Below are 16,332 nucleotides of genomic sequence, written 5' to 3' on the forward strand. Positions count from 1 at the left end.
AAGAGTGTGAACTGAAAGTACAAGGTACAACCCTTAAACCTTAGGGTTGTAGGGGAGTGTTCACACCCAAACACGGAAAGTGCCTGTAAGTGTGTGTCATAAGCACATACGAAATAATACCATAAGTCTGGGGGGAAAAACCTCTCCTACCGAGAGTAAAAAGTGACCCAATGTCCTATTGATCACCGACACTCCGATGTGAGCATAGGCGTAAGTGAGGCGTGAGTGAAATGCCCAACACAATTATCCTAGGATCAAAAATGACACCAAAGCCCATCCAGCTAACCACCAAAGCCCAGCTAGTATAGCTTGTCACAACTTTTGCCTTTGAGACCCACTCCATCCTCGGGGTCCTTGGAATGTTACCATGAAATAACTACCATGGGCATCACATGTGCTAAACAACCTTGCACATTTGATTAGTAACTTAATTAAATGTTATCAGCAAGATTAAAGCATCTCAAAATTTCACATCCTCGTGATGGCAATTCCCTAGCCTTATCTTACACTGATTCCATTTATGGACGATGCTAAATTTCCCCATCCAAAAAAAAAAAAGTAAGATCTTACAAATAAGGCTATCTGAAAGAAGATTTCCCTCTGGCATCGCCTCTACAATCTTGCTAGATTCTTGGGCAGCCAACAAGCAACCATTGCCCAATACCTTGGCTATTTTGGGGTGGGACTTTTCAATTATGAAAAGAGAGTGGAGATTGTGACTTGCATACCATCTTCAAACTTTTCAATTACGAAAAGAGAATGGAGATGTGACTTGCACTCTCAAAACTCTATTAATAGGAGTTTTGTGTTTGTGCATCCCAACTTCCTTGATTCCAGCCACCCATCAGCCAACCCTCTCATCACCCATTGCTCCCCACATCCCTTTCACAGGACATCACCAGTTTGTGGAGCTTGTTTGAGTGTTGTCCCTGCTATCTACCACCCTTCTACAGGTAGGCATCCTAATTTCCAACCATCTACCTATTGCATTTCCAGGTTTCGGCTGTCGCCCTACTAGTCGAGACTCTTCTTCAACTGCCGAACACCATCAAGGCACTCCATAAGCTCACTGTCATTAAAAATAAGTTTCCCGTGCCATGGATAGATAAGTTACTAGATCAGCTAGCAAGATCAATGATTTTCAGCAAGCTGGATTTAAAGTCTGATTATCACTAGATTTAGATTGCAAAAGATATTCCAAAGATTGCATTTCGCACTCTATTTGGGATTCTAGACTCATGGCTTGGGTGCTGCAGCCTCTTCTTGGAAAGTGCATTATTAATTTCCTAGATGGTATATTAATCTACCATGAGTCTCAAGAGGAGCATTATGATCACTTGCAATGGTATATTGATCTACCATGAGTCTCAAGAGGACCATGATCTACCATGAGTCTCAAGAGGAGCATTATGATCACTTGCAAATGATACTATAGCTGTTGCAAGAGAATACAATTTTCTTGAACAAGAAGTGTGAATCCTACATTATGTCTATCTCTTATTTGGGATACATCATTTCAGCAAAGGTGATTTCTTTTTGATCCTAAGAAGGTCAAGGCAATCATGGAGTGGCCTTGCCCTAAGGATGCATTGGAGATAAGCATGTTCTTGGAATTGATAATGTTTTGACGTAGGTTCATTGAGCACTATGCACAAGTGACATTGCCTCTTAGAGATGCAACAAGGCAAGAGCTCCAATATTTGCACAAGTGACATTGCCTCTTAGAGATGCTACGAGGCAAGAGCTCTTCACAAAGCATTTAATATGGTGCCTCATGCATGCATTATAGAGACTAGATATTTATGCATTATATGAGGGTGTTGGGCCATGTGTGGGCACCTCGGAGGCTATTAGAGAGGATTGTTAGTGCCATCGGAGTAAAATTTTTATTTTTTTCTTCCTCAGGCTGTGTCCGATTTTGAAAATCGGATGTCTGATTTACCACTGTCCGATTCTAAGAATCGGACAGGGTTGGATCCAATTGTCACAATCGGACAAGGTGTGACCAATCGGATAGCTCAAGCTTGGTCCGACTAGGACACGTCCGATTCTCGGAATCGAACGGGGATCCTTGGTCCGATTGAATGTATGTCCAATCAGACAATGTGCTAGGTCCGATTCCGACGATCGGACGGGCGAGCGTCCGATCGAACAGGATAGTGTGTCCGATTCCTTCTCGTCCGATTCTCGGAATTGTAAGAAAGTGGTGTGTTCGATTGTTGCGATCGGACGGGGTTGTGTGTTGCGAACAACGGATGCGTGGTTTGCGCGTAGCAAATAGAAGAAGCTCCCTCTTTCTCTCTTTTACTCATAAAATTACATACGACTCATGAGAAATTAAAAATAGACTAAAAGAGAGAGTAAAGTAAGATGGAACGACACAAGATTGGGTACAATCTCCCCCTGACATGAAGTGGGCAGCTCCCTTCATGCCGTATTTATAATAATATTATGAAATCTTCTTTGCCCAAGATTTAGACCCTTTACAATCACTCTTTGCATAAAGAGTTTGAGTATACTGGAAAAGAGATAGAGTAATCTGAATTAATGGATGCTAGCAGTTGTGAATCCCACAACTCTCTAGAACCATTAATATTTTATTGGACATATCTTCTAAAAATCTATTTTGATAATCAATCTTTACATAGAGGCTATGCGCACGCTTTATAAGAAATAGCGGTGCGTCTAATACAATAATCCAATAATTGCCAAATAAATTCTTGAGAAAATAATCTTTAAAATGCTTGCGAGTGCGGCGCCTTTCCAATTCTCCTTGCTCTACACATCAGCTGCTAAAAATTCAGAAAATCATGTTAGAATAATAACCAATAATTGCAACTAGCCACATAAATCAATTAATTTGGAATTCCATACAATAATTAATTCACGAAGACGTTAATACTCGTGTGGATAAAATGGTATCACCCACGTTCACACTTACATCGATGCCCAAAAAGGATAGGCATCCCCATCGACCTTCCGCCTAAGACAATTCTTAGGAACGTGCCCTGCATTGGCAAAGAACCATTTAAGGTGCTCATCCCGCCAACGTACACACAAAGGAGAACCATTTAAGGCGCTCATCCCTTTGCGTAGGTGCCACTTGGCAACATATCCCCGAGATGGGATAGCAATTGTCCTCAATTGCTATTGGCTAGATGTGGCGACAATAAATTGGAAAAAGGTCGCAAATCACGAGCATGCATCCATTGAGCTTCCTCAACAGGGTGATTGTGGAATTTAACAAGATAACGAAGATAAGTATTTCCAATTCTAGTGGTCATATAGTCAACATCAATAATTGTTTCAAGGATTAGGATTTCATGGTCATCTACAATCAAGGGTGGTGAGTCATAAACAGGGTGAACAGGAAGAGAACCTTTAAAGGGACGCAAAAGACTAATATGAAAAGTGTTGTGGATTTTCCAATGATGAGGTACCTCTAATTTATAAGCATTAGGATTAATACAATGGAGAATTTTAAAAGGTCCATAGAAACGAGGAGCTAATTTTACATTCGGGTTCTTTTCTACACTATGGAGTCTACGTTTTTCAACACGTAACCAAACATAATCTCCTTCTTTATAAATCATGGCTTGCCTCTTTTTATTTGCTTGTTTCACATATAATTGTTGGGCCTTTGCTAGCATTTGTTTAACTTGCTCATAAATACTTGAATGATTTTGAATCCAATCGTCAATAGAAGGTATTTTCTGAGTTGGACGAAATGTGGGAGTTGGCAATTTGTGACCATAAACAATTTCAAAAGGTGCCTTTTGTGTAGCAGTGTGAGTGGTAGTATTGTAAGCAAACTGTAGAAGGTACAAATGATTATCCCATGTGGCTGGAGAAGAAATTGTATAAGCACGGATTAAATCCAAAATTGTGCTATTTGTGGCCTCTGTTTCACCGTTAGTCTCTAGATGAAATGCAGAGCTAAAATCAATCTTAGTTCTTAAGTTAGTAAACAATGTAATCCAAAAATTATTACAAAATCGAGGATCTCGATCGGACACAATAATTTTCGGCAATCCGTGGTGCACAAAAATATGCTTGAGAAATAAGTTAGCGGCTTGTATAGCGCTTAAGGTCTTTTTACAAGCAATGAAGTAAGCCTGTTTACTAAATCTATTAACTATGGTCCATATCATATATTATTCTATAAAGAAGTTTGTGGTAAACTTGTAATGAAGTCCATAGAAATCTGCTCCCAAGGTGAATTAGGGATAGGTAATGGAAGTAATAAACCATATGACTTACCATGATGTCTTTTTATGCGTTGACATACAATGCATTCAGAAACAAAATTAGAGACAACACGTTGCATATTTGCCCAATAAAAATCTTCGTGTAAATTTCTAAGTGTGGAGATAATACCACGATGTCCCATATAAGGAGGCTCGTGTACTTCTTGCATAATGAAATGACGAAAAGGATTAGCAATACATAACCTTTTTTCATAAAACAGAAAACCATCGAAAACAGAAAAGTTATTAGTAGGGATCCATTGATTATTAGATAAATTTACCCAAACATCATGAAAATCAGGATCTTGAAAATAAGTATTTTTCATTGTGTCTAACGAAGAAGTAGAAATGACACAAATATTGTTTAATGATGGCCTACGGCTAAGTGCATCGGCTACTATTTTTTGCAATCTAGAGCACCAAGAAACCGCCCCACCAGTCAAGGTAAAGATGTACCTGCTAATAGACTTGTGAGTATCCAAGTCACCTGCCATGTCTGCATCACAATACCCTTGCACATCTAACATATCCTTGCCATAGCAAATACATTTTCTTTGTGTGCCCTTAAGGTACCGTAAGATACATTTCACTGCTTCCCGATGTGCTTTGCCAGGATTTGACATGAACCTGCTTACAACTCCCATTGCGTAAGCAATGTCAGGTCTAGTGGCAACCATAGCATACATGAGTGAACCATAAGCTGAAGCATAAGACCCTTCATAGTACTGGCTACCTTATCATCTTTTGGGCAATCTACTTTGCTAAGCTTGAGATAAGGTGAAAAAGGTACACCAAGAGGCTTAGCATCAGCCATAGAAAAATGATCAAGTGCTTTGCTGATGTACTTTTCTTGTGAGAGAAATAAGAGCTGTTGCTTTCTATCTCGTGTTACACGCAGGCCAAAAATATGTTCAGCTGCACCCAAATCCTTCATGGAAAAGGCTAAATTCAACTGTCTTTCAATGCATTAATCTAGCTTTTATGCTTACCAGCAATAAACATATCATCCACATAAAGCACAAGTATCATAAGGCTTCCATCATCAGCCTTCTTAATATATAAGCAGTGATCTGCACTACTTTCAAATCCATGTGAGAGCATAAAGGCATCCAACTTTTTATACCATTGTCTAGGAGCCTATTTCAAACCATATAAGCTTCTCTTAAGCTTACATACCAAATACTCCTTTCCATGTATAACAAAGCCTTCAGGCTGTTTCATGTACAGCTCTTCTTCCAAATCACCATGCAGAAATGCCATTCTAACATCCATCTGATCAAGTTCAAGATCCATAGATGCTACAATGGCAAATAACACTCGAAGAGTGGTCATTTTGATAACAGGAGAAAACACTTCCTGAAAATCAATGCCCTCCTTTTGTGTATAGCCCTTAGCCACAAGTCTGGCTTTATATTTGGATTTGCCATCCACACATTTGATTTTATAGACCCATTTGTTAGAAATGGCTTTCCTATCCTTGGGCAATGTAACCAAATCCCAAGTATCATTTTGATACAATGACTTCATTTCTTCTTGCATAGCTAGCTCCCCCTTTTTCTTTAACTCACATGATAAGGCCTCTTTATACGTAAGAGGCTCACCTTCATCTATGAGCAAAATGCAGTCCAAAGAATGATCAAATCTTTGTATAGGTCTTCTGACACATGTAGACCTTCTTACCCAATGATCTGTGTTATCAGGTAATGGATCCACATCCAAGGGAATGTCAATGACCTCATTGTTTGGCTGCTGAACTGCATGTTCAGGTTGCTGTAATACAATTTCAGACTGCTGTAATTCATTTTCAGCATGTTGTTTTGGTGCTCAAGCTGATGTTCAGCATCCCCTTGCTGCCCATTTTCATTTGGCTCAATAATGATACGCTGATTGTCATGATCAGCATCAAAAGGAGCTGAATTTTCAGTGGTTGATGGTTGCTCAAGTAACTGATCATGCTGAAATTTAACTTTCTTTTTGTCTGAGTCATTAGATGTGACTTTTTTCAGCAGCTTTGACTCATTAAATACCACATCCCAACCGCGTAGCACCTTTTTCATACTTGGAACCCAAACTTTATAGCCCATTTCACCTTCATCTCCATAACCCATGAAGATGCCTCTATGAGATTTCATGTCAAGTTTGGTTCTGCTATCAATAGATACATGTACATAGCATTCGCAGCCAAAGACTCTTAAGTGGTCATATGAAGCAAGTTTGCCAGACCAAACCTCTTCAGGGATGCCACTTTCAAGTGCACGACGTGGAGATCGGTTGCAAATATACACCGGGCTTTAAGTGCCTCTCCCCAAAATGATTGCGAGAGATTAGCTGTGGATAGCATGCACCGAATCTTCTCACATAACGTGCAATTCATTCGCTCAATCACACCATTAGATGATGGATTGTAAGGAGCTATAAGCTCTCTTTTAATCCCATTGTCATCACAAAACTTATTGAATTCTTTGGATACATACTCTCCCCCATTATTTGTACTTATGCATTTTAACTTTAAGCCTTTTTTAGTATTAACCAATGCATAAAACCTTTTAAAAGCATCCAATGCCTCACTTTTTTGCTTAAGCAAGTAGACCCATAGCTTCCTAGAATGGTCATAAATAAAAGATAAAATAACGGAAACCACTATGAGTTTTTATTGGCATGGTGCAAACATCAGAATGGACTAAATTCAAGATACATGCCTTCCTAGAGGCTCCATGAGAGTATGGACTCTTTACATGTTTACCGAGAACACAATCGTCACAAAAGTCAAGCTTAGAGTTTTTCACATCAACTCTTCCAAGTGAAGAGAGTGCCTGCAAACCCTTTTGGCTCATATGTCCAAGACGCTTGTGCCATAACTCCATGTGTGACTGTACTTCAACAACTGCAACAAAGTTTCCAAGAAGTGCCTTGCAATAGAGATAATACAAAGTCCCCTTTTTACCACCTCTAATAACTAGCATAGATCCTTTCTGTATTTTCCATATACCACCACCAAAAGTAGTGAAGCAACCTTTGTTGTCTAGTTGCCTAACAGAAAGCAAGCTCTTCTTGATGCCAAGTACATACCTAACATCATGAAGAATCAAGCTGGCAAACCTGCATCCTATAACTAACTCAAAATACCAGTAAAAGCATTCAAATGCTCTAAGGCAGGCTTGGATTCGTCAAGCTTCAAGTTGACCAACTTCTGCATGAGATGTACCTGATTGACAGGAGTTGTATTCTCATAAGTAGCCTTGAGTTTCTCCCAAACTATATAGGCAGTATGAAGCCCCTTTATATCAACCAAGATATCATCTGTGATAGCCATGTTAATGTAAGTAATGGCCTTTTTATTCATTTTAGTCCAATCCTCATCTGACAAAGCAATAGGCTTATATTCTTCTAAAGCATCATCACAATCCTTTAGAAAGAGTATACCTTGCATACGATCTTTCCAAAGATCAAAACCATTGCCATCAAATTTACAAATCTCAAAGAGATTCTTTGTCTCAGACATAGATGCACTACCAGCCATCTTCAGCAATACACAACTGCAATAAAGGGTTGAATGCTTTCAGCCAATAGCAAGGTTGCTGAATTGTAACAGTGAGTACACACTCTCGTACTTCCAAGGTGTCCAAGAACCAGACGTTTAGCTGCAAATTTCAGTCTCAAGTACTGATTACAGCACATGCACGAATCAAATCTGATACATTTGCATGAAGAACAGCTCCCACTTCAGTAATACATCACCAAAATTCCCACATGTAATGACCTAAATGCTGTATTTACAACGTAATACATCACCAAAATTCCCACATGTAATGACCCAAATGCTGTATTTACCACTGTCTCACTGCATAGTGAGTATTCAGCAATACATGTACCAAGAAAAGCTGCCCTTTTTCAACATTTGAAGCATCCAAAACTCAAAAGACACTCACTCAGCAGTGAATCTGCTGCAATTTCACTGTCCAGTGTCAAAACGACTCAAAATACATCACCAATGTGAAAAGCCCCAAAATTTATGCAATGAATCTGCTCCAATTGCATAAATACATCTTTCCGAACATCAAGTACGGGCTAATGTTGCAGAAATTTCACGATTTCTGCAAAAGCTCAGAATTTCGAGGTCCAAGAGTGCACAATTTCCAAGAAATTGGCTCAACAAAGAAAAGACAAGTACACTACAAAAGAGAACTCAAAAATGTGCTCAGGAAATGGAATCCATATACCAAACACGAGATAGTCACATATAATAGTGAGTCATGCATAGGCATTGGCCCTCGCTCCCTCTCTCCAATAGGACATGCACTGCATTTGCGAGTGATGCATGTAGGAATGTGGAAGAGGAGCCCGAATAAATAGGACAAAAATAGTGTCAAGAAAGTGCTACAATAATAACCTAAATGACTACTAAAAAATACCTAAATAACTCAATAATGCCCGGCACATCCAAGACTCACACATGAGCTAACTAGACTACTAACACATCTTCCTAAGAGATATTCTCTTCTACCAGCATGGAGGCTTCCCCTCCCCAAGCAAATCACATAGCATCTCTCTTGATGCTTTCATGGCGATGACTTCTACCTTGCTCTTCTAGTTGGGGTACTTCATCCTCATCTTCATCTATCATCATGTTCCTCAACACCACACAAAGACTGACATCAAGCTCATCTTCCTCCTTCAACCTCAACATGTAGGGTTGAGGAGGTTCCTATCCTTTCTTGGTATTCTACACGATTCAATATTTATCTTCGACGTCGACCTCCCTTCCCTATTGTACCTTCCCTTTGCATTGCACTATGATCATCATCTTTGTACAAGGGTGCTCGAATACGTGAACAATTTCCCAACGAGGGAAACTATTCAAGTGGCACCTATTGCATGCATATTCTCATCGTGTAGTACTACTCTATGCATCTCATTGTATAGAGCACCCTTGAGCAGATCCTAACCTATTTCCACCGAAGATTCTTTCACCACCTTACCACCACACCTATATACTTTCCCTTTTCCTTCACCATCGACATCCACAAATGGTTAGGATAGCTTATATGTTTTGTGATGTGGTGGATCTAGCCATTCCCTCTCATTCTCCAAAGAGTTTCTATGTCCTACATGCAAAACCCTAATTTGGGAGGATCCTTCTACAACTATAAATAGATAGGCTACCCACCATTTAACCCCATCCTTGTGTGCAGGTTTCTCACTTCCACTACAAATCTCACCCATCAGCCTTCTTCCCATGGCTGTCCTATCCCTCCAAACTGCTGCCACATCATCATAAACCCTACCAACCTGTCCATTGTTGCAGCCCATCGCTCCTAGCTGCTGGCGACATCATCATCCCCTCCAAACTGCTGTGTTTCCTGACCAAGGAGGCCACTCTGCTATCCAAGCATCTGCTCAACATCAGTTAGGCTGCATTTTGCAATGTAGGCCTTGACACATCATCCGATATCCATGAGATGCCGCATTTTGTAGATTTTCTGCTCTCTTCATCATCAAACACCTCCTCCTATTATCGCCTAGCTGCCTACAGCCTTGGTGATCAACATTTTGAACTTTCCTACACTCCGACAAGTCTAAGTGGTGGTTACTACACTCAAGATCCGTCTCTGGTGGATGTCACCTTCCGACACATTCTTACATTCATTTATTGCATTGATTCATTCACTTCAAAGTTCTCTTCTCTCTCTGCTTGTGATTGTATTTTTTGCATTTTGAGTTCGAAGTTTGCATTTTAGATTTAGGATTTGTGTTTATTGCATTACTGTTGGAGTTTTCTTGTTTTAGTCATGTTCATATATTCTATGTTTTCTCAGTGCAAACCCTAGCATATCTTCACAACTAACCAAGTCCACTCATTTTGGTCACTTTTGGTCTTATAGTCCTTTGTCCCTATCTTTGGGCCCCATCCATCTCTTTGGCCCAAGGCACCACCCGGAAGCATTTCTAGAGTTTCCTACCTATTTATAGGCACACCTCTCAATTCGTCGTTATCATTTCTTGCCTTCTCATTTCTAGCACCCTCATTGTAGATACATACTATAGCACATGGAGAGGCTGATCATTAAATTCATCTTTCATCTAGTATTCAGCTGAGTTCTCTCTTCACTGACTTCATCATTTCTTCTTGCTAGAGTGTTCCTCTTCTGCTGCCATCTCTCATTAAATCAAGGCTGCTTAGGTAATACAAACATCTAGTATTCAGCTGAGTTCTCTCTTCACTGACTTCATCATTTCTTCTTGCTAGAGTGTTCCTCTTCTGCTGCCATCTCTCATTAAATCAAGGCTGCTTAGGTAATACAAACAACACCCATGTTTGTAGGTAGACATCAGCCATGGAAGAGAATAGATCTATTAACTCTTGATCCCCTCAGAGTTGGGAAATTGGACATGCATGCAGTGTATCCAGGCCATGCAATCAACAAAAGAGCTATGTGCTGATTGGTGACACATGCTAGTGCATGTTAGAGAGTAACTAGAACCGTTGTCATGTAAAAATATCAAGGGGTAAAGTTGGACTGATTTAGAAGGTCGTGCATTAAGGTTTCAAGGTCAAAATAGGGAATGGTTTAAAGTAGGGTTTGCAGGATGATTTGATTGATTTGCGAACTTGATTTTTGATCTAGTGCTCATCAGTAAATACTAGCTATAAGCTGAGCAACAGCATTTTGTACTCCAAATTGGTGATCTCTTCGATAAAATTACAAAAACACGGCAAGGGGTGTCAAGGTTTGGGGCTGACATGTCATTTTTGGCAATGTGGGAGCATTCAAGCTCTACAATTGTGAGTGATATGCATAAAGATTTCAATTTAGTTCATTATGCTTTGCAAGTTTCTATAATTACTCTCTTTTAATTTCATTAAAGGCCATGGTTTCAAGGCTCAACAAAGTGGTCTGGGTCTCTTGAAATTCAAGAAGGCCATTGACAATTGATTAGGATTTCCTTGATGGGACCATGACTCATATGGACTTAGTGTAGAAGTAGATCAACAAGGCCCCAACTCTCAACTAAATCTTGGGAGCACTGCATGACAAATATTTGATACCTATAATCACACTTAACCAATAACACGAAGGACAAGGAAAAACACCGCCCTCATATCTCTCAATTAAGATGTTGATCAGCTCATTGCTCTACATCGAATTCCCAACAACAGTAAACAAAACAATACATCAAAATTTCATGAAGATGATCCTCCTTGTGCCAACTCTACCTTCAACAACATCAAGTCCTCTTCAAAAGAAACTCACTATCCAAAATCCTTGTATAGATAATTGGAATAAAACTATTGGCTAAGAATGTAAAATTCATCCTCTAGAAAAATTATCATGAAGAACTTGACCAAGAAGGCTAGAACAAAAGCAAATCAACCTCATTGATGGCAAGAGGGCTTGTCACGAAAGCTATCGGTAGAAAGTTTGTCAAGGAAGCTATTGACCAGTGAGAGGGCATATCTAAGAGAAGCTATTGTGCTACTTTGAACAAGGCTTTCATGAGAGCATATAGTGAATGAAGAAGCTTCTAAGAGAAGCCACCATGGAGAAAGCTCGGTAAATAGTGTGACATTTGTGATAAATAATATGGTGTATACAAATGACACTTGTCTAGCACAATACACATGACCACAAAGGGGGCTTCTAAGAGAGGCCACCATGGAGAAAGTTGCAGAAGAAGTGTGACATAATACATGACATGGTGTAGATAGATGGCAAGTAAGATGGGCAAGACAGCATATCAGAGTGGTTGGTTAGTGGATATACATAGATAGTGGTCCAAACAAGGCACAAACTAGGTTGATGGGCAGGTGTAGACCTCCAAGTTTAGAATGGGATCCACCTATAGCAAGTTTCGAACTATAAAGAGACTATGGCTGTATTGAGAACTCAGCTATGCTCATATATTTTCTCACAAGAACCTGCTCGGCAAAAGCATTGTTGTAGAAACTTCTATGCTCGTAGCAAGAGAAAACCAGCAATAGATACTGATGTGAAAAAATCTCGCTAGAGAAGCTTTTGAGATTCTTTAGGACAAGGATTTTGTCTTCATATGTAAAAATCCATGCCTGCAAACCCATTCCCTATCATCTAAAGAAGAGATTTTGGAAGGAAGGGTCCCAAGCAATGCTTATCTTTGTGCCTTAAGACAACTCCTTTTTAGATGGCTGGCTATTCAGGTTGAGAGTTGAAGACATTGATTTTGCTCATCATCTTATATATTGAATATCAGTGATCCGAATGACCTGGAAAAAGAAGTGTTGGTTACGGCAAGCATGCAAAAGGGTGAACAGCTCAAAGAGGCTATATGCAAACTGCCGGGAGTGGTTGAATAAGTGTGTGGAGTAGTGCAAGAGGAAAAGAGATATCATGATAATTTGTGGTAGAAGGCGTCCAAATAGGTTGATCCAAATAGAAAAGGACCCTTCGTTTCAATATCAAGAGATGGGATACATCTGATTAGCTTGAGACTCTTTAAGTGTGTCAGCTAAGGCAGATGACCCTCATCAACTCCTCTTCAAGCCCATCCTCCGAGTTAGCTTTGCAGCCTACTCAATTCCTCTTCAAGACCATCCTCCAAGTTAATTTGCAGCCTAGATGCATGCCTATTGTTGCCTTACCATCATTCATAGTTCCTTGCTTGACAAACTCGCAATATATATTTCAACATTGCATCGTGTTGCTTCAAAAAACCTCAAAATCCCTCAGCTACTACCTTGGGCAGCCCGCCATGTCATGTGCCCATCCTATGCCCTTTGGCCCGGCCCATTCAATCCAAATAAGGACCCTGGCTGTCTATCTGATATTTTGTCGCATATTGCAGCATGCAAGAGCACCTCCAAGTGCTGAGCAAGGCCTTTAAGAGGCTACAACAGTACTATTTATAGTTGCAGCGAAAGGAGTGTTTGATGAATACAAGCCGACAAGTAATGTTTCTCCCAACATGCATCTAGATCGTGACAAAGTGCTATCGCATAACTGTCTGCACTTCCTGGCAATGCTAACAAATATTTTGATGTAAAACGGAAAAAGAATCAAGAAGGCGGTGTGTGAAGCCACGCCGGACAGACCGAATATCTACCCAGCATACAGCCGGAGAGTAATGCAGCAGACGACCAAACACACACACACACACACACTCTCTCTCTCTCTCTCTCTCTCTCTCTCTCTCTCTCCTCGTCGTCGAGTCGGCAGCACAGAACCATTGGAATCGTACCAGTTAGAGAGACAAAGCGTGCGACCCGCCGCAACTCGTGCAACCCTCGTTTGAACGCGCATCGGACAGCGACTGACCCTTCGTCGTCTCCCGTAGAACGCCATTGCATGAATGGCCATGATCAGCAATCTAGCACCACCATCCATCGTCTTACATGCAAGGCTTTGATCCAAAGGCATTGGTTCCTATCACTAAACACGTGTTTTAGACTAGTTATAGTAGAAACCAACAATTTAATACCTTAATGATTAGTCTAAAACAAAACCTTCGGAGGAGTTCTAGCTCACCTTTGGCAGCACTATCACAAATCAAATTCATTGGCAAAGGGTTCTTTATTATTGGTTTAATCACATCCAAAGCTAAGCGGGATTTGGTGTTGGGTTCCGCCATTGGACTTAAGGTTAACATGGTTTAGTTTATGCCCTAGCACATGGTTTTGAGGAGGTGCTTCAAACTAAATGCCTAGTATGGGTCAATTTTCATAGCCTACATATATGGCTAAATTGAAAATTGATGTCTTGGTTGAGACTATAGGAAAAATATTGTCCATTGCTTCTATAATTGCAGCAACAAACAAGGCTCTCAAAGCTAAAAACGAGCTTTTATTCTCTAGAATAGAAGGGAAGATTCTTGATATACCAGAGTTATTTGATCCTAATGAGATCAAGCTAGTGGTGATGTCAATCTCTAAGCTTGTCCTAATATTTGTTCCGTTTGTGAAGCATTTTGCTAAAGACTAACAAAGGAAAGAAAGGGCTAATGGTATGACACAGCAAAACACGGTGCATGAGAGAGAATGATGTGGCAAATGTTGGGTGCTAAACATTGGGTGGTCCAATAGTCAAAGTGGTTTGGAGTGTCCAGTCATGTATAGTAGTCATGTCTTTTCATGTCTACCAATTGGCAATGCGGCTAAAAGTGCAATCATGTATTCTTTGATGTATTTGCAATGGTTCTTCATGATAAGAGTATCCTTCAATTCTTTGGGTGCCAAGGAGAAGTCAACCAATAGAATCCTTCTAACAAGGATTAGTTTCACATCAAAAAGTAGTTGAAGTCCCACCAAGAATGCTATCTTACTAAAGCAAAGTAATGGCTACTCAACATCTCCTTTAGATCAATACATTGGAGCACTAGGTAGGACAGTCTTCTTCAATGGCTAGGTATTATCAATAGTCTATCAAATACCATCCAAGTAGACAAAGATCAACTTCACAATGACTGTAGGAAGTAACACAATTCATTGAGGTTTTGGCATTTGAGATAGACTTCTATAGCATTCCCCAACCTCCTTCTTGGATGTAGATTGACTTGTGGATGTAACATAACCATTTGCATTATCATCCATTTCCACTACTTCCACCTTGTTCTCTTGGTGCACCTCCTACTTAGAATTGGCCCTCTCTTATCTTTCGAGTTTCTCCTACAAATGGTTTTCAAGGATATTGTCAAGAATCACGTGGTAAGGGAACTTGCTTGAGCTGTTGCACCAAACACACACCATACACACGAGAGGAAGATTATAACTCAAGTACACAAGAAGAGAGATGGAGGCTAAAATGTTTTCTTGTTGGTTTCTTCCTCTCTTCTTCAACACACAATACAATATACACAAAGTATAGATAAGATACAACATAAGGGAAAGTGGACTACTAAGTCAACAAGTGCATAACTGACTATACTAATCAACTGGTGCTATAACTATGCCAGTTATAGGTAGATGCAACAAACTAAATATAATAAGTGATAATTCAGTGGCCATGTGAGGATCATAATAACCACCAACATGCTAAGTGTAGACATGTGGACTCGTCTAGCCAAGCAATCCATCATCAATATCTGCACTGTTGGGGTAAAAGGCCTCTGGGCCTACCTGTGTATATTGTGATCGCCCATTCTTTATTCATATATAATATGATAGTGCAATAAGGCTATCAGTTCAGTTGGATAGCACCTACATTGTGCGTGCTCTTCTCTCCCGCATATTTCTCTTCTCCTTCTCCATTGCCATTGCATCCCCTTCAGCAGGTATCAGAGCAGGTCTTCAAGAGCTCATCCCGGCCTTCTACACGAGGTATGAGATCTTTATTCTCACTCAGTTTTCAACTCACAAGGGTGTTCACAGGTTGTGGGCAGCCATAGCTCACACCTCTTGGAGCTTCCTTCACATGGATCTTGATTCCAGCCTATCAAGGCTTGCTGAGGCTTGGTGTAGGCCTTCTTTGGCCCCCCTTTGTGCCCTCTTTGGGCCCCATTGTTGACACGTGGGATAGTAGATCCCCCCAGCTAGCTCATGTTTTTTTTGCGCCTGTTTCAAAATCTGGCCCAAAACTCACTCTTTTTGTCAAATCTCGGGCATTCGGAACCAGATTCAGGCAAGGTAAGAGTCTAAATTGGGATTTTGGCATGCTCTGGACGCGATGGTGATATCGGATTTGCCAAATTCTAATGACAGAATATTTTGCAACAGATTTCAGTTCTAAGACAGCATGTATTTGTATATCTGTGGCTTATGTGATGCTTCTACTGATGTCTATTGATACCGGATCACTTGTGAATGTTATGCCTCTTATGTGAGACACATTTGGAGCTAATTTAGCTCAACCATTGACTGTTTTGAACAATCCCAGATCTGTCCAAAACAAGGCAGCCACCTGTGACTTCAATTTTATGCTTATAAGTCTTGGCATTTGATGCCCGATTATGCCCGGTTGGTGCCTATACATATGGGAATGTATGCCTATGGTTTGCCTATGGATTTGAGCTTGGATTGAGCATTGATTTGCTCAGTTTACAGAGGTTATATGTTGCTAGAAACTTCAGGGCTGAAGCTATTTATGCTACAGTTGGGTTATGCCTATTGGTCACGGGG

General features: G+C 40.3%; 1 protein-coding gene across 6 annotated transcripts in view; it reads right to left on the reverse strand.

The window, feature by feature from the left end:
* Nucleotides 1-13,632, reverse strand: part of LOC148041143 (uncharacterized) — a 141,676-nt gene extending 128,044 nt beyond the window's left edge. For 5 of the 6 annotated variants that reach the window (XM_087676998.1, XM_087677006.1, XM_087677015.1 and 2 more), the window contains exon 1: nt 13,461-13,632. In XM_087676998.1, coding sequence (XP_087533124.1) covers nt 13,461-13,569 — 109 coding nt within the window. In that variant the 5' untranslated portion in view covers nt 13,570-13,632. The remainder of the gene's footprint in view (nt 1-13,460) is intronic. The other variant, XM_087677011.1, reaches the window with a different exon arrangement.
* Between the last annotated feature and the right edge of the window lie 2,700 nt (nt 13,633-16,332).

The sequence above is a fragment of the Lygodium microphyllum genome, chromosome 1 (assembly GCF_053477565.2).
Source record: "Lygodium microphyllum isolate KBCC chromosome 1, Lygodium_microphyllum_v1.1.10, whole genome shotgun sequence".
Classification (NCBI taxonomy): Eukaryota; Viridiplantae; Streptophyta; class Polypodiopsida; order Schizaeales; family Lygodiaceae; genus Lygodium; species Lygodium microphyllum.